We start from the raw sequence: 24568 nt of genomic DNA, 5'->3' as shown, positions 1-24568 counted from the left end.
CTGAAAACCACCACAGTCACACAGCATCACACAGCTATTTACCCCCAAACAAAGACAGAACCAAGGCCTTGCCCATCACTTGCTTTGTTGGTCGCGTTGCCTGGCGCACTGGGATCGATAGCCTAGAGAGCAGCCGTGTTTCCAGCAGCTCTCACTGGTCAAGCTGGCGACGTCTTCAGGAGCCATTCATCCAAAAATCATTTAAATTGGAATCCTAATGGCTATAAGCTTTTGAAATGCAGCTTGGTCCCAGTTTTTTTTTTTGTTTTCTTGTACCATTACTTTGACGTGTAGAGCCGTTGGTAGCAGCTCAGGAGTTACACAACCAGTGTGTAGTATTATTATTAGCAAGTTACTAAAGCTCAGTGCTGCTGATGCTCTAGTAGATTACAAACATTCTGGACTGGTTTTATGCAGACAAGCAGGTTTTTGTGAATGGCACAATAATTAGACATTCCTACTTCTGCACATGGCCTGGACAAATCAAAAGCAGCCAAATTATTATGCAACAAACGCAATTTTGCCACCGTTTGCTAGAACTTCTTACACCTGCCCAGTATCCATTGTTGTGCCTCACACCTTGTACCTCACCATTGGCCTATAAAGATCTGAGTGTCAGCTTGCTCTGACCATGGGAAGGATTGGTTAACTGCCTTTAGCAACCTAAACCTCCAGAGTACAGACACTACTACACCCTTAAACAGGGAGAGAATCACAGCTCACATTGCACTTCAGTCAGATCTGGTTTACCCTGTCCCTAAAGACACATAGCCTTACACTACCCCTTCACAATTAGGATCAATCTAAGCCATCAACCCTCACCACTTGTACCCAAATCTCAAAGTATAACAAAAATGTTGCATTAAAGCGGGGGAGAGGGTAAATAGATGAGGCTGAAGTTTATCCAAACACTGCCAGAACACAGGTAGTGGAATGAACAACCCTTGAGTAACCATTCATCACCGGTGTCAACCACCCATGGCCAACAGAGCCCTTCAAGAACAAGGAGAGCCATTTGCACACCTTTCTGTCCAGTGACAGCTCCTGAACCTCAAACTGCTTTGCTGCTGGCTGGAGCCCTGTCTGAGGGACCTGACACCTTTTACCAGCACTCAGGAATCACACAGCCCACAGGAACTCGTCTCCACCACTTAAATAAACTCCCCAGAAGTACCTGCCCCTGCACTGACACAGAAAGCAGTGCATTTGCTGGAGCAGTACCAGCCAGATGTGAAAACAGGACTGCTTTGGGGGTACCTAGAACCCCTAATCTGAGGTTAACCAGACCAGTTTCAAACCAGCAGCCACTGCACAGCTGCTCAGCATATTTTATGGGAAATAATATGGAATTCAGTGCTGCAACCCTGTGACTTTGAGAAATAACTGCCAACTTTAATTACATCATCAGACCTGTACCTTCTACGTCAAATTCTACCAGTTGTAAAAGGGCTATGAAAAGCTTTTGTGATGCTCTTTCAGGTTTTATTTCCTTTCACGTGTTATCTACAATTAACAGAAAACAAGCAAAATAAATCATGAACAGCTCTGCAAAGGATGTGTCATGAAAACGGAGAAAAAACAGGAGCTGAACACACTTCAATGGAAACATGCGTGGGGCATGCGGAGACAACGCCACGGAGGACAAACAGCAACAGCAAACTCCTGTTACAACACAACAGGTCTCTGTACATGATACAGTTCTCTCAGTGGGGCCTGAGGGGTTAGTTGGAAGTGCTTTAGTGGCTACAGGCTATTCTGGAACTCTTTAAAGCAGGACTGGGACATGCAACAAGACAGGTGGTGACAATGACACAGGTGCCCCTTTGGATTTCGCAGTGCTTGAAGCAACATCTGCTCAGTTCATGGACTCAAGGCTCTGCCCCACAGCTGAAGAACCAGATGATTTGCCTGCTTCAGATGCAAAGAGATGCCAACCTCTAGGCTGCTCTGTCAAAAGGACCTTCCTAATGCCTTTAGCCAGACCCACAGGCTGCAACAAATAGGTGAAATCCTACTCTTCTAGTGCCTGAAATGATGACCTTAATCAATAACTTACTTTTTCTTCATCATCATAAAAGTGGAATTTTTTATATAAGTGTACTAATACAAATCAAAAAAATCTATCTCTTAAAATTCCTTCTACAGACTACTTTTTCACCAAAATACATGTGAAGGCTCTGCAGATGGTGGAGTCTGAAGCTACAGCTATCCTGCCCTGGGAACTGACACACTTGGGAGGCACAGGGCAGCCACCAGAGCATCCCCATAAATTCATATGGAATTTTTAAAAGCATTAAGAAGCTATATGTTGTTATCCTGACAAAAGAAAAAAAAAAACAAACAAAACATGCATCATGAAGTGGAAAGACAAAAGTACAGTTACTGAAGCACATCCTTTCAATCATCGCTCTCAGTTCACAAGCTCAGCCCACACAGAACAATCCAGCTGCACTGCTCAGCCAGTTGTCAGAAACCAACATTCTGACCAACAGCAGCACATCTTGTGCCTCACTGACACAGTTCTGTACACCCAAGGTATTGCAACACAGGACTTGACAAACTGAGCTCAGAAGTTCTCATGGAAGACCGAAGTGCAGATGACAAAGATGACCACGGAAATGTATCATGTAGCATGGCAATAAAATAAAATTTCAAAAGAAGCAAACAGGTGATGTATAAGGTTGTGCTAACCAACAAGATGATTATCTGGGATGTGCTTGAAGATCACCTCACATTCCCTGCCACAACTGTAGAGAATTTATAAACATTAGAATGTACAACAGCTCACTTCAGGGCTGAATGCTAAAGAAGAACCAAAAGGTTTTATTTCCAGAAAGAGAAAGGTGGAACTGCTGTGTACTGGGGAGCATTGGCAGAGTCTGTGTGCAGACTCAGACCTAACTAGGATGGGCTTCTTAAAGCCAAGCCTGTGCTGAAAGGCATTTCCTGCCAGAGCCCTGGGCTGGGACTCGTGTTTGCTCTGCAGCACTGTAAGAGCCCTGATATCCACAGATCCCAGCCTGCCAGGAGCCTTTCCTGCACTGAATGTGACCCCAGACAGCCAGGCTCAGCAGCAAAGAGAACTGTCCTTTCACTCAAAGCATTAACTGAAACAAGGAGGCTCTGCAGGAAGGGGGTGGGGAGGGGAGCCAGATCCAGCTCCTGTGTTGCTTTAACTCCAGGGACATTTACTGGCATTGTCATGGCTGCACGTGAGGATTCTTGGCATGCATCCTGACTCCACTGGGACACCCCCTGTCAAGAAGGAGTAAGTAAGGCATGGAGCATTCAGCCTGCACCTATGTAAAATAAAGAGCTGGCATCTTAGACAGTGTATTTTATTTAGTCTGTAAAGGAAGCATCGCATCCTCTCCCCAAGGGGTTACAGCCTACTCTCATTTACACCCCTGCCTCTCTGGTGCCCAGAAATAAAATTGCTGTAGTGCCATCTGGACAGGACTGAGGCCAAATGGGGCCCCAACACAGCAAGATCACAACTCTGCATGAGGACTAAACTCCCAGATAAATCTAGATACTGGTTTTGAATGGTTTATTTCACGTTTATTTGTCTCTGCAGTCAATGAGTCCATTCTGCATGGAATGTTATACAAACTAACCTTAAGGCTTTTATTTGTCCACAGTCACACTCCCCCCCCTCCCAGCCCTTCCTGCCCAGCTCACTCATGTGGATTATCTTTGGCCTGGTACATAACTCTTGCTAATGCAGCTGATTTAATAAAGTTGCCGTGCTGAGACCTGTTAGTATAACTCGATGCGTCATACCTGTCAGGTCCTAGTGCTCTTCTTCATTAGGATGTAATCTCATTACATCTCAATTACTCATATAAAGGAGGCTTTCGCTGGAAAATCTTAATGCTATTAGCGACATGAAAAACTCACAGTAAATAACATGAAATAAATGTGTCACCTTAAAGCAACTGAGTGTCAGTGGGGAGATTCAAATAAACAAAGATTAAAGTGAAGCAAATATATGTCCAAGGGGCTGCTAATTAAATAAAAGTCAACTGATGGGAAGGAAGAGAAAAGCAGCAGGGAAATCTGAAGCCAAAAGATTAAACCAGTACCAGTAAACCATACTGAAAAAAGGTTTCTGTTGCTGCAAGTGATTCTGTGGCTCACAGTCCAGACCACGAGCGGTCATTGGCTGTCCGTCTGCTAATAAAGTTTTTGTAGTTTTGGTAGGTTTGGGAGCGGTAACTAACCCGTGGAGATTCCTGGTCTGAGGGCAAACCGTTTTGGGAAACTTGTTCTCCTTTTGTCCCATCCCTGTTGGAGAGAGGAAAAAGAAAAGAAATTGTATAAGGTTCTTGGAAGTCACCTTGTTCAACAAAATGAGATTTTCTTACAGAATATTAATTTAAGAAATCCAAGTATGTTCCTAAAATCCTCAGGCCCAACTGAATAAATCCAGTGTGAAGTGAGATTTAACCAGACTTTACTGACAGTTACCTTACAAATAAACCTCCTCCTATCACATAAGCAATTTAATAAATGGCTTAAAATCTGTAAATGATGCTCATCAAAGAAAAAAGCCAAGTTGGTTCAGAAACTGCAATTCATGCCCCAGAGGACAAAAGCAGCATTCCCACTTTTGGGCCAGGGATGCCTCAGCAGTGACAACTGGAAAATGGGAACTTGGCACAGAATTCAGGGGTTTGGGAGAGGTCCTGTCCTCATAAATCACCAAGCCTTCTAACAAGGGTCATGTTACAAACCCATACAAGCTCCTCTCCTTTTCCAGCACATTTTCTGCCCAAGGGTTCCCCAAGGGAAGTGCAGAGTCCAGCTCACCATTGCTGCTGGGAGTCTCCATCCTCTGCAACCTTGGGCTCCGGAGTGGGCGGCTGCCTCTTCCTCTCCTCCTCCTCTTGCTGCCGACGCACTTCCAGCAGCTCCAGCTGGGAGAGCAAATATTTTTTATTTAAAAACACTGCTCATTTTCTGTGGGGTGTTCTAGAAACTAGCAACAACTCTGTATGTTTTTCTGGAACATTACTGAAATTAAAGTGAATGGGGATAAAATTGGAAGGCATCAGGCTTTAAAAGTATTCGTAGCAGTGAATTTGTCAGGGAGGACATCAGCATCAGACCCTCTGACAGCAGCTCTCCAGTGGCCATGTATATTTTCCAACTCATTCTATTAGAACAAAACTCAGACAAACAAGAAAACAGCCCAAGTTATTAAAATATCCAAAAGTGACATCTTCTTGTCTGCTTGCCAAACACAGAAATAAAATGTTTCCTGTCTGAATCCCGGAAATTACCCATGTCCATAGAACCAGCCTGATTTGTGAAGATGCTGAGAAACTCCAGTTCCTTTTATCTGCAGCTGTGACACTCAGTGTGTGTGAAAACCCAGGCCACTTCAACTGTCGTGTCTAAAGCCAAATTGTTCTCCAAATATGGTAAAATGCTCTCCAAGCATTAATGACTGACACTGCAGTTGTGTTCAAATTGGAGTTTGGGGTTTCTTTTTCTCATTGTGTCTTCCTAGAGGACAATACAGCTTTGCACTGGAGCAGTCACAACACAACAAAAATCACTGTCACTGTCCCCTTCCCACCACTGTCATCTTTAACCAAATATAACTGGCCAACCATACAGCAGAGGGCTGGAGCAAACTGTTTAGCTCTGAAATTTCCTTCTGGGTCATCACTCCCAGGCCTGAGACAGCTCCTGCTGACTCTTAAGGTCATTTATCATTTAAGCTTTTTCCTTGGAGGTTGTTGAGTTCCAATTAATCAAAGAGGGTTTTTTAGAATGGCTGGAGATATGAAACTTCAGGCTCTGTGTGGCTGGCTGAGGTCAACCAACAACCAACCAAGCAATGGAGACCAAGCTGGTGATGCTGGGAGCTGTTCCAAAGCACCAGGAATGGCCAGGGAGGTTCAGACACTCACCGTGGTCAGTCTCTCCAGCGCTGCAAACCTCTCGTCCCAGGTAGCCGCGGATTTCTCAAACGCTTCGTGCCGCTTGATCAACTTCTCCACCTCATCCACGCTCTGCCCTATCTCACGGCTGGACAGGTAGGGCTCCTGTCCCAGCAGCCAGGCCTCAGCCACACTTGCATCTCTGGAGAACTGGTGCACCTCCAAAACTGAGCAGAGAGGGCACAGGAGTCAGTGCCATTAATGTCACAAAGAGGAGCATCGTGGCAGCTTTGGGATTTATCTAAACCCAGCTCAGAGTACAAAGTGTGTGCACTTGGCTAGTGCGTGTTCAATGAAACTGGTCTCTGAAATGACAGACATCTCTCCTATTGGCTTTGCTTTAGGAAAAATGCAAGTTTCATTTTGCAAGTTTAGTGTGGTTTTTTGTTCTAATCTGGTGTAACCTACTAATTTCAGCATAGAAATTGGAATGTGACACCTGCAAATACAGTAGAGCTACTGCACCGAGCTCCAAATTTGATCATATAGAGCAAGACTTCTTGGTTTCAAATTCATTATTTAACAACAAGCAGGTGTGAACCTTGCAGCTATTCCAGCACAAACACACTTCCAAGCACTGTAACAGAAAAGTGAGGAGCTGCAGGTTTTTTTTCAATGCTTAGAAAGGCACAATGAAGAAAGTTAGATAAGGCCCAGCCCAAAAGAAATCCAAGGGTGTCCTTACTCAGTCTCAGCCACTCCCATCTGTCTTCCCATTTGTCAATCATTTCTTTTCTCTTTTCTGTCAGCTGCAGGAGCTTTTCCTTGATCTGGATGGAGAGCAGAGAGCAGGGCTGTTACACAAGCACCAGGCAGCAGTTCCCCCCAACCCTGCACTGACAGACACTGCACAAATTCCTCAGGAAGTGACTTCACCATGCAAACAACAGCTGGTTTTCTCTTCCAAGTATAAATAAATGTGACATTTCCATTAAAATATCACATTTGCATAAGCATTCAGTGGCTGTTAAAAGCTACAGCACACAGAGTATTTGATAAAAGGGTGTAATGGGCAAACAAATGTAAATAGTGCAATCAGGCACTGAATCTTCTGCCCTTCTCCAGTGAATAATGCAAAATAATAATAATAATGCTGTTCAGGACTGTTGCAGAAGCTCTCCCCTTCCTGAGAGGGAAGTGCCTCACAATGTTTGATTACCTCCCCTTCCCCAAAGGGCGGCAGGAGAAGCAAGGGCTGAGCCTCTATCCTGTGGCCTAGACACCTCAGAAAATAAATCAAGGCTTTAAGCAGTTGGATATGGTTCTCTTAATATTCCTTGAATTTAGTCCCTACACAGCAAACATTTTCCTGCTCATTCCCCTATCAGGCCTCTCCACAGCATTCCATTTTCCCTGCAGAAAGTTCAGGCTGTGTCACAGCTGCCTCTGCCCTTGCTCAAGGAAGACACCTTTCCATCCCAGAGCCATTCTCTGCAGAATGGAATGCAGCAACTTCTTTGCATTTTCTGGGCTGAAAATGCCATTTTAAATCTCAATGTCACCTCTGTTACCCACCATGAATTGCCAGAGTGAAGCTGTACCCTGATTTCCCAAAGGCACATAAGTGCATTGTCCCTAAGGTGACACTTCTTACTCCTCTGTGGGTGACACAGGACAGGTTTCTCCCTTGTAAGGAAGCCCCAGGAGCCCATGGCTGTTTGCAGGGAGCACGGTACCTCCTCCGATGCATAGTGTTTCCTGGCCAGCAGAGACTTGCCAAGCTCAATGCACGTAGTGAAGCTGTCATTTCGGGCATCAATTTCTGCTTTGATCCCCTGGTGATTGTTCATGAGCAGTTCCACAGATGAAACATCCCTAAAATGAGCAGAAACACAGATTTCAGATTCAACAGCTGCTACATTTCCAAACCGACCCACAACTCCATATGGAAAAAATTGATTCCTAGATTGTCTTTGTAGTTCAGGAAGCCTTTCCCAAGGAACAGCACCATTCTGGCCTGAATCAGAGATCAAATAACCCCGGTGTGAGACCAAATCTCTCTGGGTACAATTTTCCATGGCAATTATTCCAGCAGCCACCCACCCACATGAGCAAACTGCTGCAGCAGCAGGCTCTGAAAGCCACTCTCAGTGATACAGAGGTTCCTCAGGTGACCTGCAGCCTTATCTTTGGATGGAGAAGGATGCTTTGCCTCACCTTGGCTTTTCTTGGGCTTCTATCTGCCGGATAACATCTTCCATCCAGAGCATGAGGTCCCGAACCATGCTGAAGAAGCGGAATTTGTCTCCTGTGTCCACCAGCCTCACCCTTCGGCCCTCACAGGCATCCAGCAGTGCCTTCCATGCCTCCAGGACCTCGTTTTCCCTCTTCTGGATGTCATCAGCCTTGTCCCCGGCGTAGGCAGCCTGGAGGCGCGCTGCATCCTCCTGCAGCTGTCGCACCTGCAGCAGGGTGGGAGAGACAAAGCCATGGTGGGTTTGTGACTCCTGAGTCACAGCTACAGGGACACTTATCTGCTAATTCATCACCTGAGGGGCTTTCTAAAGTCACTGCAAATGGATTTGGTCTGCTCACACTAGAAAGGTCTGTGCTGTTAGTGAGCCAGTATTATCCCTCAGAGATCACTGTAGGGCCAAGGGACCCCCAAAATAGCAAAGCCACTGCCTGAACTCACTGTGAGACACAGTGCCAAAAGCAAGTGTCTGTTACATGTCAGGGCAAATGGGGACCATTTTCATCATCTAATTCCCTTCCTCTCATACAAGGGACAAAAACACCTGGGAACTCGGTGTCCTAACCACTACTGAAGCTGACAGAGGTTATTTTTCAAAAACGTAGATAATGACTTCAAAGAGAAGAAAATGTGGAAATGTGAAGAACCTTCCACTATTAGAAGTCTTTTCCTTTCAAACACTGTCTTGGGATTGCAAATGGTAATTCCTGACTGTTGTCCATATTTTGCAAGCCAGAAAACATTCCACTAGCTTTTTTCTAATAATTAATTTTTTTTAACATCAAATCAACAGCCTTCTACCTACAGGCACAGAGACCATGACTCTCTCAAAACGATCCACCTTGGTGCTCTGGCTGTTTCACCCAGAAATTATCCCAAGTGCCTTCCCCACAGCTCTGTGCTGTGATTACATATTCCTTCACTTAGGTCTTGATTATAATTACCTTTTTGAGAGACTGGGATTGATGTTTTGTGAATGTCTCCCATTTTCTGTATAAAATCTACAGCTTCTGAAAGTAAAACACCTGCAAAATCAAATGCTTGCTCTATCTCCTTTGTTTTAGTGTAAATTGCAACATAAAAGAGAATTGGCTGGAAGCTGGGCCATTAAAGCTCTTTCCTGACCTACCGGGATAAATACAGTCAGTTGTAATTCCTCCATTCCTTAAGCAACTTGTTCCCTTCACAAATTCTCCTTGTGGCAGCTGAATGTTGTATTTTGATTTAGAATCCCCCCCGTGCTGTATGAGCAGCTGCCACCTTCACATTGGCACACCTTAGCTTCAAAAGATTCAGAATTGGACCAGGTTTGGATGCTTTTAAAAATCTTAGCCAGAACTATAGATTTGAAATCTCTTTTGCTCTCAGGACACACCAAAAAAGGCCATATTTAATTCAGAATGCCCAGGTTGATAACCAAGACAGAAAGCCTCTGTGTAAATCTTTGCCTCTCAGAAAGGAAAAATAAACAGTGTCTGGCACAAAGGGTTTGATTGGGGCTTTTTGGCATTTTTTAAAACAAAAGAAACCTAAACTAACCAACCAAAATAAAACCAAACCTCAAAAAGCCAACCAGGCTTATATATTCCTTCCTATTTTGTACTTTAAATCAATACAGAAGCTCTCTGCCTTTTTCATTTCTTCTTCAACCAAGGATAGGAAACAGAATAACATCCAACAACTGCCAACATGTTCAGAAGCCCGTGTACTTACAGATTGCTACTTTAGATATCAACTGAATGCAATGACAGAGCAGCAACCAGACAGATAAGGAAAGGATGCAGGTGAGGTTATTCCCACAGCACTACATGTGGGAAGCAGCTGGCAGCGCTCTGTCTGCCAGCCACAGAGGGGCCAAGGGCAGCAGCAAACTCTGCAGCTCAGGTTCCCACACCCACAGTTCACCTGCCACACACCTGGGTGCCCAGGGCCTGGATATCGTGCTCAAACGTTGTGTGCATTCTCTGTAGTGTTTCCACTGTGTTTTGGTCTCTACCAAGCTCCTCGGGCAGTTTCTTATGTTTGTCTTGGATACGTCCTAAGATCTCCTTGGCATCGTGGTAAAATTTGTGCAGTTCGTAAGAGGCCGCGAGGATTTGTGTTCTCGTGTCGATGAGCTCCAGGAGATCCGCCCAGGCCTCGTTGAGTCCGTCCTTCCACTCGGCGATGGTGGCGGCGTCCGAGTGGCCGGAGTTGATGAGTTCGTCGGCCATGTGGTTGACGGTGTCCACCCGCTCCTGCCCGATGTTCCCGGTGTCCCGGGCGAACTCCCGGAACCGCTCCTGCAGCATCTGCAAGGCACAGAAAGAGCCTCATGCAGCGCTGTGGCTACAGGGAGAGCTGAGAGAGCCAAGCCACCGGCTGTGAGCGGCACCAGAGAGGCCCCCCAAGGACTCACCGTGACGTGCTCGTAGTCCTGGCCCAGCTCATGGGACCCTGCCACCACCTCCCTCTCAGCAATCCACTGCTCCAGGTCATCCACCTCGCGGTTGAGCTGGAACAGCCGGTGCCTCTCGTCCAGCTTGCCCCTCCTCTCCTCAGCCAGGTCCTTCAGGCCCGCGTAGAGCTTGTCCACCTTGGACTGGCGCATGCTGATGCGCTCGCTGGAAAAGCAAACAGCACTGAGTCTGCATTGCCCTTGCAAGCAAAACCCAGTGGGGAAAACTGCAAGGAATAAAAGTCCCTCGGGGTATTTAATCCACAGAATGCACGTCTGCTGCAGGCAGGAATTTGACTTGGATGTGTTGGACCAATCCTCTGCTAGCAGAGGTGACAGCAATAGCTGGGAAGCTTGTCTGTCCTGCACTGAAAAACCCTGGCTTTAGAGAGGGGAGCTGGAATCCCACTCTCCATCACACCAGTGTCTTCTCCCAAAGCTACAGGCAGGATCTGAGCTGCTGAGACAGGGAGCAGCTCCTTCTCAGTTAAACTCTGCTTCTGAGTTCAGCAGCACTCATGGGTTTCTCACCCCTTAAAGCTCAGCATTTGCACAAGGGATGAATATTTCTACTTGCTGTATCTTTTGCCTCTATTTTGTCTGAGCCATACAGTGCTGTCAAAGTGCCTTCCATCTGCCTTGTGAAGCTGATGATGTTATTCCAGTACTCAGGCAGCTCAGCCAGGAAATCTGCTCTCACCAGAAGCAATCATGACCACAAGAGAGTGCTTTAGAGTTAAATAACAACCTTCCACCGGAGGCAGAGTGTGTCTGGCCTAGGCCAGTGCCACCTTCCAGCCTGTGCAGGCTGAACAGTTAAATACATCAGCCTCAGTGTGGAATCAGCTTTGGAGCAGAAGCCAGTGGAGAATTCTATCTGCTGAGCTGCAGCTCTTACAGCAAAATGGTTCTTAAGCTTCCTGAGTTCTCCCTCAGGGAAAGCAATTTATGGAAAGTGGGATAAATTTACCAAAAGTAAGATGTTAATGTGCCCATGTATAAAGCATCTGATTCCAGGCTCTGGTTCTGCTGGAATATCAAAGAGAAGAGGCAGATCTTGGGGAGCTCTGCAGAAGGATTAATGACAGTGACCTTCTCTGCTGGACATTAAAGTTGGTTGGAAGAGCAGATCTGGACCTTGGCCTGAGGACTGCTCTGCCTCAGTGATGTTCAGATGCTGCCAAGACCTGACACTGCAGCCTGCACAGGGGACAGGTATTCCAGGTGTCCAGAACCACCAGAAATCAGCAGCTGCACATACTGACCCTGTCTCTGGCCAAATCAGGGTGGTCCAACTGACACCTTGAATTGAGTGAGGCTAAAGTCCTCTTCCTCTGTATGTGCCTCTGAGCTACTTACTCTCTGTGGTCGTCTTTGTGTGTCAGAACCATCCAAAGGGACTGAATTCCTAAAAGAGCTCATGATCCAGTTAAAAATGGCAGTTAATACCTTTCTGGGTGATTATCTGCCACCAAAGTTCTGCTGGTCTTTGAAAGCTGGTGCACAGTTTCAGCATAATCTTCTACAGCTTGTTCCAAAATCTGGTGTTTCTTCAGCATGGACACTGCACTCTGTTCATCCTGTAAGGGTGACAGAAAATGACAAGAAGAATTATAAGGAGCTGCTCCCAGGTACAGCTTGAAGACAAGTCCCCCTGTCAATGGTATAGTACAATTGATGTCACAGCAAATAGTACCCCCAGAAAGCAAAATAATGAGTGAGAGAGATAATGCATCAATCCCTCTGGGGTGCAGAACAAAATTACATCAACTGGGCACTGAGTGTGCTGAGTTTCCTCTTCTATAAAGCTTTTTATGTGTTTCCACAACACTGGTGCAGGGATCAGAAACATGGAACAGATTAAGACACACCACTTGTCAGGCATCTCAACAGCAGCATGGGGCAAAGAAAAGAAATCCTACACAGTCCATGCCAATGGGTTCTCCCTCAAAGTGTCTGGAGAAGTTCCAATTGAAACTTTTTATGCACTGTTATAGCTAAGAAAATCAGCCTCCTACTCTCAGTGTTAACTGATACTGTCAATAAATCTTTACAATACAATATTTTGCATAGTGAGCTATTTGCAATAGATAAAAAGAAAACAAGCCATTTTTAATGGGAGACTGAACACCTGTGGAATGGGTTCTCCTGATACAAAGCTGAGCTTTATTTTACCAGGGCAGGAAACATGGTGCATTTATGTTGATAACAAACAAGCTCCAGCGCTAAGACCTCCTTGGAAAACAGGAGTTTACATTCTCTTTGGTATGGTGCAAAGCTGGGAGTCAAAGCTGATGGTCACTGGGAGTCAAGGTGGTGACAGTGGTGGCTGACTGACCACCAGGTCCTGTTTCACAGCCAGGTGCATTGTGCTGTCACTCAAAACTAACAGAAAACTGGACCTAACTGGACCACATTGGCAGTCCTGGCCTTGTAGTGAAGGCAGGCACTGCCCTCTGCAGTGTGAGGATGCTTCCCTGGCTCCATACAGCACAGCCTATCCTGCACACAATCAAAGATGTCAGAACAGGCAGAAGCCACGATCACTTGAGGCTTCACCAGGAAGTTACATTTGTTTATGTCACCGTTCCATAGCACCACACCAAATTATGTCACCTGCCTCTCTTCAGCAAAGCAATTAAGGCCAAAGTAGTGTCACTGTGGAGCTGCTCACCTTGGCTTTCTCTTCTGACATCATGTAGAGCTCCTGCTCACTCATCCAGGCCTCAGCCTCAGCTGCATCGAAGTAATACTGCTGAGCCCTGTGAGACTCCTCCAGGCGCTTGTGGCGCTTCTCCGTCTCCTCGATGAGGAGGTTCCACAGCTGCTTCAAGTCTGCAAGTCTCTGCTGGATGACTTCAGCATTGGGGCTGCTCTCCGTGATGATGTTCTGACTCCTCTCAAAAATGTCATCGATACGAGGCTGGTGGCCCTGGATTTCTTTCTGAAGGGTCTACATGGGAGAAAATTGACTGATGAGACAATGCAAAAATGAAAATTCAAGCCAGGGGTCTTAACTCCAGAGGGGCAGCAAAACTCCCACCATCAGCTCATGTGGGCAACTTGGGGCTGTGCCAACCCCTGTGGTGATGCACAGCACCCATTGTTTTACCCCAAACATTTCCTTCCAAAATTAGTCAGCACTAAGGAGAAATAGCAGGTATGGAGATGTAACAGCACCTACTTACCTGATTTTTCTTTATTAGTAGCTGCACAGTCTGGAGGTTGTGTCCATGATCAGTAGATGTAGCTATGGGCATCCTCTCTCCAACCCACAACTGAAAGAGAGAGTACACAGGATTTCAAACAACCCCAGATATACTTGGGACAGCAGAGAGAGGCTGGAACACACAATCTGCAGAAAGCAGCCGTATTCCAACATTTTCCTCCTGGCTGGGGAACAGGATTTCTTTGATACTCACAATTTCATCTTCCACATCCCGGTTGAACTGGTGGATCTCTTTGGAGGCCAGCAGGTTGGCCTTCCTCTCATTCAAAGGCTCCAGCAGCTCCAAGAATTTCTTTTCTACAGTAAGGCGTTTGCCATCGACTTCATCTGTGCTCTTGCCCTCTTGGCTCAAAGCCCTTGCCTGGCTTTGCAGCTCCTCTATCTCCTTCTTACGGACATCCATTTGATTCTCCAGCATCTAAACAGAAACATGGCAAAAGGGTCCTGAAAACCAGGATGAAAGCTGTTCATACAACTAGGGCATATCAACAGCTTCCTCAGAAGGGAGAACAGATGCTGGTCAGTGAGGCTTTACCATGTTAATAACTATTGTCCATAACTATAACTACTGTTAATAACTCTTTGTTGCTGGATTAATTTCTTTTTCTTCTTAAAGATACATGAAAGAATAGGAAGAAAGAAAAGCAGTTCTTTATTTTCTAAACTGAAAGCCTGCCCTGCCCCTTCCTTTAAGTGCAGGTATCAGCTGCCTGCCTGCTGCACCCAATGCTCTGTTTACCTGCTGCTTCTTCAACAGGATGTTGACACTGGTGAGATCTTTTCCGTAGTCATCTGACTGGATTTGGCTCTCCAAACCATTCAGCCACTTATCCAGGTCTGCACAGCTCTGGGTAAAAAGCTCTGCCTTGTTTGCATCGAAGAGACGCTGAGCCTTGGTCTGGGTGGTGGATTCAAGCTCGTCCCACATTTGGTGGAGACCTGTCAGCTTCTCCTTCACCACGGCCTCAGTCTCTGGTTTCTCTGCAATGAGCTGCATTCCCTCCTGCAAAGCAAAGAGCAACCAAATGGTACCTCCTTGGGAGCACTCATAGCCCGTTAGGGCAATTATCCTGATTAATAAGCACTCAGGATTTCTCATCTGCTGGCAGCATCAACCACTCATTTTCTATCTCCAATTATCCAGTGACTCCTTCCAGAACATCAGCTCCCAGGTCCCTCTGCTGCCTGGAAGAGGGATTTTTAGCAATGGGAAGGTCAAGCAATGCCTCCTTTCTCTTCTCCATTGGACATGTTCCCCAAAGGGAGCTCCTGGGGCCATGGCTCAGGCAGGATGGAGCAGGGAGCCAGAGCTGCACACACTGCATTTCCTGAGGCCCCAGCTCCTGGGGGCCACATCACCAGAGAACCATGAACACACAGCATAGTGCTGGGAGAGTTTGGGAAATATTGTCTTTATTCTAATTATCCCTATCTATCTGTTCAGCTGGGTGCAGATGGGAATGCTGCCCCCAACCCAGCACATTCCATGTGAATGTTAATGCAGGGACTGTCACAACTCTGTACACAACCCTGGTCCTTTGCTGCAATCTGATTTTTCAGAGGCAAAGGAGAAGGATGTATTAGCATCACTAAAAAGGAACTTCCAGTACCAAGAGCAGCCTTCTAATTACACCATTAAAGGGTATTGCTATTTGTAGATCACAGAAAAGCCTCTAATGGGATATGGAGTGCCAAAGTGGGAGAGGAAATGAGCAATTAAGCTAACTTACACCGAACAGAAACCCACTGTCAGAGCTAAAGAGGAGACTCCTCAGTGCTCCAGAGCTGCACAGGAGAAATGGGGGGGAGAAGTACAGCTCATCACAGCATATTAAGGCTTCAAATAACTTGATACAGAGCTGTGAATCTTAATTAATCACAAAACTGGATGTTCTTTACCTCATGCCCTAATTTTGCATGGGGAAAGGCAGCTTGGCTATAGTTCTGAATGAATGGAAGCCAGCTTAGCAGCACAGAAGAATAAACTCAGTTATTCTCTATATTCTGTTATTTCCCGGGAAGTGCTTCTACTTCATTGGCTCAAATCCCAACACTTGCCCCACTTATCCTTTGGGTATGAAATTTAGGCTCTGCCTTCCTTCTGGCAGATAGGAAAACTAGACAAAACTAAACTGGCACCTTAGCCAATGTCTGAGTGAATGTCTTGGATAAAAGACTTTTAACATCAATGAAGAATAAAATGGCTTGGATGGAGACACAGTGCACCAGAAATCTCAGCTGTAGGGTGATTTAAGGACCAGTTCTGCAAAGGAACAGATCCCATCTCTGTGCACAACCACCCTGGACAAAGATAAGGGCATTTTTTGGATGTACTTTACCTACCTTTTCAATCTTCTCCAGCCACTCTTTGTTGGATGCAAGCTCTGCCATGAATGCCTGATGCTTCAGCCACTTGCTGTGCAGGTTCCTCGCCTCATCATAGGACATATCCTGGGCTGTGAGCATCTTCTCATTGATCCAGAGGGAGAGCTGGGAAGGAAAACACATGGGGGTGTGAGGAAACATTCCTGGTGTGAAATACTGCAAAATGCCTCCAGATCAAGGATAAAGAGATGCCTCTACAGAAGAGTTGTGTGAATTCAGAGACTGCTGTTACTCAGGGATTTACTCAGGGTTCAGCCAAGGACCTGCCTCTTTAACAATTCAATTCTAACATCCATCTCCAATATATAAATAACCCTCGATTCAAGCAGATAGGAATCACCTCTGTGATAAACAGAATCAAACACACAGGTTCAATAGCAAGAGAAACAGGGACATGTGTACCACTTATTGGTCAGATGGTTTTGTGGAGGTTCTTACAGATGGTTTTGTACCATTAATTCACAGCACATTTGTACCTTTTCCCCTCAATCTTTTCACTGTATAGGTTTACATAAGTAATTTGTTTATTTATCCAATCTCCAGGAGTGTTTTGGTACTGGAGACTTTCCTTTTCCCATTATATAAAATCCAAGATTGTTTTCTGTCTGATTTTCAGCAAGTACAAAGGCACTGGGGACAATTTCCATATCACCACTAGAGAAAACCAATACTTTAAGAGACAGTTGATTTGCCAAGTGCAAATGGAATGTGAAAATGATCCTAGCAGCCAACATTGCATTTCCTCCCAGGGTGAGTCTGACTGCCTCATCTATCCCTGAGGTGTGGATAAAAACCACATTCACAGGAATGTTTACAGAATTTGAAAAGGTCCATTTTCTGCATATTTAGAGCGGAAAATGTCAAAACAAATCTCAGCTTGGTTTCTAGAACAGCACTCGGGTGAGCAAGCAGCCCAAAAAGGAGAGGAACAGAGGCCTTTGATAAGTTCTCAGGACACAGGGCAAAAAATTCCATTTATCACTCATGAGCCTCTTTTCAACTGCCCCTTAAAACTTCAATTGTTCCTTAAATCTCCCCAAGAAGGGAAAACTTATCAGAGCAATCAGAGAAACTCCTCATTGGATCTTCCATTCAAGTCTAACCAGAAAATTGCTCATGTTAGTGAAGAGCTCTGTAGGTACAAGGTTGCATTAGAACAGGCTACTGTGCTGCTGAACAGTCAAAGTCTACATGGAGATTAAGATATAACCCAGAATTAGTGGTTTTACTCTTGCCTTTCTGGGGAGGAGACAGCTGCTCTGCTCTGCAAATTGCACTGCTTGGCTTTCACTGTTTGCTTTTACTCAGCCACAGCATTAAGGCTTCTGGGGATTTAGAAGTGCTTCCCAAGGGGAGGCTGGATCATTCCTGTGACCAGCTGGAGGAAGGCAAGACAGGGACAGCATGTGGTTCACAGCCAGGGCCTGCTGGGATAAACCCCTCAGAGCACAGAAATGCAGATAAAATATTTAAGGACTCACTGCTAAAATCTGGGTTTTGAAACCACTACAGGAACTAAAAATCAGTACCTTGAGTGTGAAAGTAGATTTTCAGAAAATAATACAGTTCCCTAAATTGCCTCAAAAGCACAGTTGGAGTATTTATTCCTCCAGAAGTTGTTAAGGCCAGGAGAGGGTGAGCCTTCCTCCATCCTTTGCACCTATACACAAGACCCTGCTCTTGGCTGCCACTCTGCATTGCCAAGCCTGCAGGAAAGAAGGGAAATGCAGAGACAAATCCTTGTGAGCCTGGGGCAGCAGCAAGGCAAGGGGAAAGGCTGAGTGCTGCTGCACTTCCAGACTGTGCCAGGAGCCAAGCTGCCAGCCCATCCTGCAGGGAGGCTCACATGGCAAATCCTGCCAGCACACTCTGGGACAGAAACTTCAGAGTGCAGAGTCTGCCAAGAGCTTTCAGCAGGGCCCTGGAGAAATGAGCCCAGACAGTGCTGGGGCTTCCAAGCACTCAGAGGGAAGGTCAGCTGTAAACTCTTCCCTTGAAGGTGAGCTGAGAAAGAGCAGGAAGTCAAAGAAAACTAAATGGCAACATTTATCACATCTCCTCCAGTCAGAATTTTCTGCTGTCACTGTTTCATTCACTTGGCAAGTTTATTTTACACATTCATGTTGATGAGTGCAAGAAACAGCTGGAAAAGCAGCACCCCAGGACTAACCTGTGACAGTGTTTCTGACTCCTCACTACAACAAGATCTGCTGTTTTCCCCCACCTGTGACCCCAGAGGGGGGGTTATCACTGCTGGTCTGCTGTAAGGAGCATCATCCCACTGCTCTGGAGTGCCACACTCCTCCCCAGCTCTGCAGGAAGAGTGAGGGGCAGGAGGCCACACTCTCAAACACCTCAGTGAGGGGTGACAGTGACAATGTGGCTGCCCTGGGAAGGGAGGGGCTGCTCTGCCTTTCCTCAGGTTACAGACAGATGAGAAACTGTCCCTAAGGCAGCAGCAGGCCAAGGGATCATTGCTGGCTGAAATGGGGACTGGCTTAAAGCTGCTCCCTAACAATTCCCAGCTTCACAGGCAGTGCTGAGGAAAAAGCCAAGGGGGAGGTGTTGCCTTGGCTCCCTTCCACCCCACAGGACAGTGTTGCTTCACCTCAAACCCTCCAGCCCAAAGGAGGTGTCAGCAGGTCCCACACGGATGTAAATTTTAAGTTTTCTCAGGAAACAGCCCTTCAATTATCACCAAAGTTAATTCCTCTCAAAGAGAATTGGAGAAATCCCTGACATTTGGATAATTGTAAGTTTGTCTTTGAACTGTGCAGTCGAGACATCCTTGTTTTAGTGGCTGGAGAGAAACAAGGGAGAGGAAAAGCATTCAGGCAGCCAACACCAGAGCTTTTATGCTTTCCTTTTTCTTCCAGTGATATAGGGGGAATAACCAGATCCTAGGGAACACACCCACACTGCCACTGAGGCCAGGAGAGCCCTGAGAGCCAGGGGATCTTTGAACCAGAGCTGTCACAGAGGAAGGAAGAAGCTGCTGCTAATAACAGCAGATTTTTTGCTAATCTGTCATGTTTTAACTACCAAGGAAGAAGCAATTGAAGGCAAGCTCATGGACAGCTTATGCAATGCTGGAAAACATTGAATCCAGGCAACCAAGCAGCAGATATCACTTCCCCAGTTTCTGATCAAAACCTCACAGGCAAAGCTCTTTATTATCTGCCAGTACTCCATGAAATAACCTGAAAATTACTTGATTAATTCCTTGTGCTAGGAACAAGAGTATTCTAAACTTTAAAATGTTGTCTTCAGTGTAAACAGTCCATGTAAGTGATTAGAAAATCTGGAAATAATTTCTTTTTTCAAATGTTATAATACTTAACAGTTTTAAACACATGTAAACTATCAGGTAAATCACACATAAATGACACAGCTTAATCTTGCTCCTTTTTTATTCTTAACCTCCTATTCTTCTGACTAATGTTTGCTAGAAATCACTTGAAATCACCTGCATCAGGCCACATCCATCTGTACAGCTGCAGACAAAACTCTTAGTAAGTACACTGCTAATCCCACTGCATTCCACATGTTTATAATTTCTATCACAGCAGAAAATCTTCACTGCTTTTGACAGTTTTCTATGTCTTTATAGCTTATATGACAAAAGAAAATCTGGTTCATGAGAAAAGAAAAAACAAACATTATTTTTTGCAGTGGTATGGTCAGAGGTTTTTTTATGTTTACTCCACACTAAATACTGCTGGATGACTGAGCATTCCAGCCCTCATAAAATATGGAGTGAGAATGCTCTTCTGCAGGATGCAGCTTTCAGCAATAAAAGTGAAAGGCCATGATTTACCTCTTGGCAATCCTGAAGAAACTTTTGGAGATCCCTGTTATCTTTCAGTCTCATCAAAAGTTCACTGGCTGCTTCACGGTTCTTCCTATGTCTGGTCAGAAAAAAAACAACAGAGAAAGGAAATGAAATAGGCATTTCATGAAAACTGTCACTGTTGGGTTTTGGAGCCTCCTTGGACTACAGGTGCTGGGAAGTTTGTGGTGTGTGTCCTTTGCTGCCTTTCAAAGGACATTTTGGAGTGTGTTATTTAATGGGCTCACTGAAGTTCCACATGTCCTTGTTTTTGTGACCTGTTAAATACACACAGAACATTCTGAAGTCAGCAGGGTTTCACAACATGCTATGGACAGAATTTGGCCCACTCATTTTAAGCCCACAGGAGAGTTCAGGCTGTTTGCCAAAACACACAAGAAAACTGCAAATTGCACAGTAAGATGAAGTTGTGTGGCCCTTGCAGGGTGCACCTGCTGGAATGCTCTTGGTAAAACACCTTCAGCACCTCCTTGTCCTGCACAAAGCTGAGCTGGGCCACAGAACCTTCCCAAGGCTGTGTTTACCTATGTGCAGCATCCATGGGTGGTTCTGCACACAGAAGCTTTATGGAAGCACTTGGAACATATTTTTCAGAGTGTTTAAGAGCAGCCAGAAGAGAAGGAAAGGTTAATCCAGAAGCCCTAATTTGATTCACCCCTGTTTGCCCCTTGAAGGATGAGTCATGCTGGCAGTCCCAAAGGTTGTGGTGGGTCCTTCAAATGGAATGGGGCTGATTCCCAAGGTACCTCTGGGCATGTTTTTAAAAATGCTTAATTTGGAGTAGTTATCCCTGTCCTTCCATCCTTTCATTATTTATGAGGCAATTAACAAGGAAGAGACAGAGTAAAGAAGACAATTTTTATTTACTGCTCATTGTGCTAGGCTTATTCCTATTGCACTGTGCAGGGGTTTAAAGTGAAATATTGCTGCCATTTGTAATAAGATAAATATGGATTGAGAGTTGGAAATTATTTTAAAGGGTAGCAATTTATAAGATGAGCTCAGCACATGCTGGCAAAAGCTAAATAAATCCATGTTAGTGGAGATCTCCAGAGACTCATGATACTCCAGAAGACCATAAATCACATGCTGATGACAACTGGATTATGACACCACTTTTCCTGATCTGCAGTAAGTTACCACAGCAAGCTCTCTGGCACCAATTTAGTGACTTCAGAAACACAAGGAATACTTGGAGACATTTTCTATAAAAGCAAAAGGTCTGTAGGCAGAGGAATAGGAGAAAACCCTTTAGAGGACTACAATTTGCTCCTCTTTGGCCTCAACAGCTGCCTTGAATCAACCAGGGAAGCAGCATCTCTATAGGTGCAGTCAAGAAAATGATTTATGGATTGCATGGCAAGGAAGACACGTGGAACCATCAAAGCAACAGCCTGGAGTCCAAGCCCAGGTGAGGCTGAAGTTTTGACAGAGGAACACAAAGGAAAAGACACAAACTGTGCCTTAGGAAAAACCTCTCTAATGAGGCAAACATCCCTGGGTTTGACTCCACTCTTTCTTGGCTGGCTTTTATATGCCTGGGCAAACACACTGCATTACTCAGGTTGTTAAAATGAAGCAAAGAACTGCTGGGGTGATTTTATCAGGCTGATTTCAGAGATTTAAGGTTAGATTACATTACAGACTCACGTATTCTGGAGAGGACACGAGTTGGGAAGTTTAAAGGAGAACTTTCATGGTGCTTGAATAGATTTAAGTACAGAAGTTCTTATGTTGAAAAAATCAAAATTTTAAAAACCTAATAAAAATATCTCACATGGAGTGTTGGAAATACTGACTAGAAGGACTTTGCAGGAAACCATGCAGGGACATCAAACAGATGATGCCATAGCATAACAAATATGATCTTTGGTGCTTAGAGCTATGTAACTGTACAAGGGTGTTTTGTTCAAGGTGACCTGGAGTGAGCATTTTGAGGATGGGCACTGCTGGAACAGACAGGAATTCCTGTGTTTTCATCACTGACTTTTTAATGGGAATAAAGGATTTTAAGAAGTTATTTAGTCTGTTCTGCTCCAGACTAGCTTTACCTAAATATCAGTAACTCCTTGTTCAGATATCCCTAAATTCTTTTAAAGAATTCACACTTAAGGTTGTCAATGACAGATTCTTACTAATTTTCTAGAACAGCTTGTGGAAGAATAGTTTGCTCTGCAGACTCCAGTTATTAAGAATGGCTTTGAGTTCTGTATCACACATAGGAATTACACTATAAGTGTAAGATCTGTTCAGCACAAGGAGGTGTCTGACACAAATTAATCCAGAATTTGCCCGGTGTCCCCAGGTTGACTCCCAGAGGCCCCTGAGAATGCTGACAGTGCTGAAAACTGACAAAACCACTTGTGGTTTAACTGTAAGCCTGTGGGTTTCAAAGCCTGTGCAGAAATAATAAATCTTACACATGGTGTGAATGCAGCTGCCTGCTAGGGATCCTGAGATATATGAAAGGCAGTTTTAGCTTCTTTCATTGCTCCAGCAAACAAGGCACTCTCCCTTCTGAATGGGCAAGAACAAAACTTACTTCTGTTCTCTGTTGAGCAGAAAGTTGCACAAATACAAAAGTTGATGTAAAACAGGCTCAGACCACAACTTGTGCCACTGTCCTTAGGCTAAATCTCCCTTGCAGAATCAGAGGCCATAAGCAGGCACATGGAGAGGGGCAGTTCCCCAACACTCTTCCGAGAGAAAATGGAGGAGAAAATGCTTCAGAGCAGCAGAAGTCACCCAAGCAGGGACAGCTGCACAGGGAGAACAGCTTCTTTCCCAGCTGGAAAAGCTAGTTGGTGACAGCTTGATGCAAACCCATCTTCTTCTTCCCTTACCCTTACTCCATGTCCTTATGCTCATTCATTCTTGCTTGTGAACTGCACTAAAAAGTTGTGCTCTGTGTTCCTTTCCTATTGCACTTTCCTTCCTCTTGTGCCATCCCTATTGAGATGGGAACCATCCCAGGGCAGGGCCAATGGGGTCTCCTCAGGAACAGCTCAAAAGCACCACTGCAAAACCCACTCTGAACAATACCAGAAACTACAAAGAGCTCCTTATGGGAAGTACGGAGCCACTGCACATATTTGTGCTTGTTTGTTTTGGTCCTTTGTCAGACATCCAGGTGGAGCTCGGCTGGGAGAGCCACTTTTTATGCAAGCAAAGAGGCTTCCTTTGCTACCCCTCCCATGCAGGCAGCCCCAGGGCTTTGTTCTGGAGGCTTATCAGCCCCCCAGAGCCGGGGAGCAGCCACACGGATTTCCTGGACAGCAGCTCCGGATGGTTTTTGCAGCGCTTGGCATAAATAGCTCTGGAATTGAGGAAATGCTCAGTTCCAGCAGGAGCTCCAGCACACGTCCCCCAGGCAGGACAGCGGGGACAACGGGGCACAGAGGAGCAGCTGCACTGGGGTGACAGCCACCAGGACATGGGCTGAAGCTGTGTCTCACTCCAGCCACTTCAGACTGCAAGATGCAGCTGCCCATTTGCTATGATATCCTTGGATGCTTTCCTTTCATTCCAAAAGCTGCAGAAAGAGGACACCTGACCAGAAGGCTGGGATCAAGCTCTCCTGCTTTCCTAAGTGGATGGGAAAACTTAGAGTAGAGGGCCCTTAGAGAGGGTAAATAAGGAAAATCACTGTCCTAGTTGCCCCCTTGATTGTTTTCATATAATCTCCTCTTCCTGGCCTTTGCAGATTCTCTCTGGGATCTAGAGCTAAGCTGGTGAGAGAGAGACAATGTGGGGTAGCCTGGGGGTTCAGCTGTCAGAGGCCCTCAGCAAACTCTGGGAACAGCAAGAGCTGCCTTTCCTGAAGCCATGAAGCATGGCTGAAGTGGGTGCACACACAGTGGGACATCTCTGCCCAAACAGGAAAGGTACAACATTTTCTGAACTACTTCAGTTCAGTTTCTCCTTGGAGATGAAGGTACCAGGAGAACCTGAGCTTACCAGCTGTGGGGAGATGGAAGTCTGATGGGAAGGTCATCAGTGACATTTCACAGCTCACTGCTGTGCTCTGACACTCACAGTGCCTTGAAAGACTCCACTGTTATCCAAACCAAAAGCAGAAAGAACAACAGCCATCAAAACTGAACATTTGGGTTTCAAAGAAAAAGAAACTTTTAATGTTCTACAGCATCCATGCCACAGCCAGAGAGAGAAAGCAAAGCACTTGTTCTGGGATGAAAGACACACTTGTACCAGTGCTTCCTAATCTGATCCCAGAAGGGCCAGACAAGCTGGAAGAGGTGATCAAAGTCGAGTGGGTGGGGTGCATGTAATGCCAATTACACCCTTGAAGAGCCACATTCCTTCTCCAGAGGAAGGACAGGAATAAGTTATTGTAATTACACCAGCTCGGGGGCAGCAGAGGAAACTGAGACTGGTGGAACCAGACACAGCCAACTGCTGCAGCTCCCACCAGAGCATCAAGTCTGCTCATACTCCAAGAATTACAAGGCAACACTCAAACAACAAAATTCTGGGTAGGGAGCTCATTACCTACTAAGCCTCT

The 24568-nt window shown here is 45.5% G+C and overlaps 1 protein-coding gene across 9 annotated transcripts in view; it reads right to left on the bottom strand.

Moving 5' to 3' along the window:
- SPTBN1 (spectrin beta, non-erythrocytic 1) overlaps nucleotides 1–24568 on the bottom strand; it is a 116092-nt gene that overhangs the window by 5794 nt on the left and 85730 nt on the right. For 7 of the 9 annotated variants that reach the window (XM_077176204.1, XM_077176203.1, XM_077176202.1 and 4 more), the window contains 15 exons: nucleotides 20014–20104; nucleotides 16155–16301; nucleotides 14551–14814; nucleotides 14005–14229; nucleotides 13771–13860; nucleotides 13257–13535; nucleotides 12032–12162; nucleotides 10544–10748; nucleotides 10062–10436; nucleotides 8109–8353; nucleotides 7628–7766; nucleotides 6637–6721; nucleotides 5922–6118; nucleotides 4813–4919; nucleotides 4224–4287 (listed from right to left, as the gene is read on the bottom strand). In XM_077176204.1, the coding sequence (XP_077032319.1) occupies nucleotides 4224–4287; nucleotides 4813–4919; nucleotides 5922–6118; nucleotides 6637–6721; nucleotides 7628–7766; nucleotides 8109–8353; nucleotides 10062–10436; nucleotides 10544–10748; nucleotides 12032–12162; nucleotides 13257–13535; nucleotides 13771–13860; nucleotides 14005–14229; nucleotides 14551–14814; nucleotides 16155–16301; nucleotides 20014–20104 (2644 nt within the window). Of the gene's footprint in view, nucleotides 1–3533; nucleotides 4288–4812; nucleotides 4920–5921; nucleotides 6119–6636; nucleotides 6722–7627; nucleotides 7767–8104; nucleotides 8354–10061; nucleotides 10437–10543; nucleotides 10749–12031; nucleotides 12163–13256; nucleotides 13536–13770; nucleotides 13861–14004; nucleotides 14230–14550; nucleotides 14815–16154; nucleotides 16302–20013; nucleotides 20105–24568 lie in introns of those variants that run through there. The other 2 variants (XM_054628993.2, XM_077176209.1) reach the window with 2 other exon arrangements.

The sequence above is a fragment of the Agelaius phoeniceus genome, chromosome 3 (assembly GCF_051311805.1).
Source record: "Agelaius phoeniceus isolate bAgePho1 chromosome 3, bAgePho1.hap1, whole genome shotgun sequence".
NCBI classification, from domain to species: domain Eukaryota; kingdom Metazoa; phylum Chordata; class Aves; order Passeriformes; family Icteridae; genus Agelaius; species Agelaius phoeniceus.
This window is presented reverse-complemented; position numbering and strand designations above follow the sequence as displayed.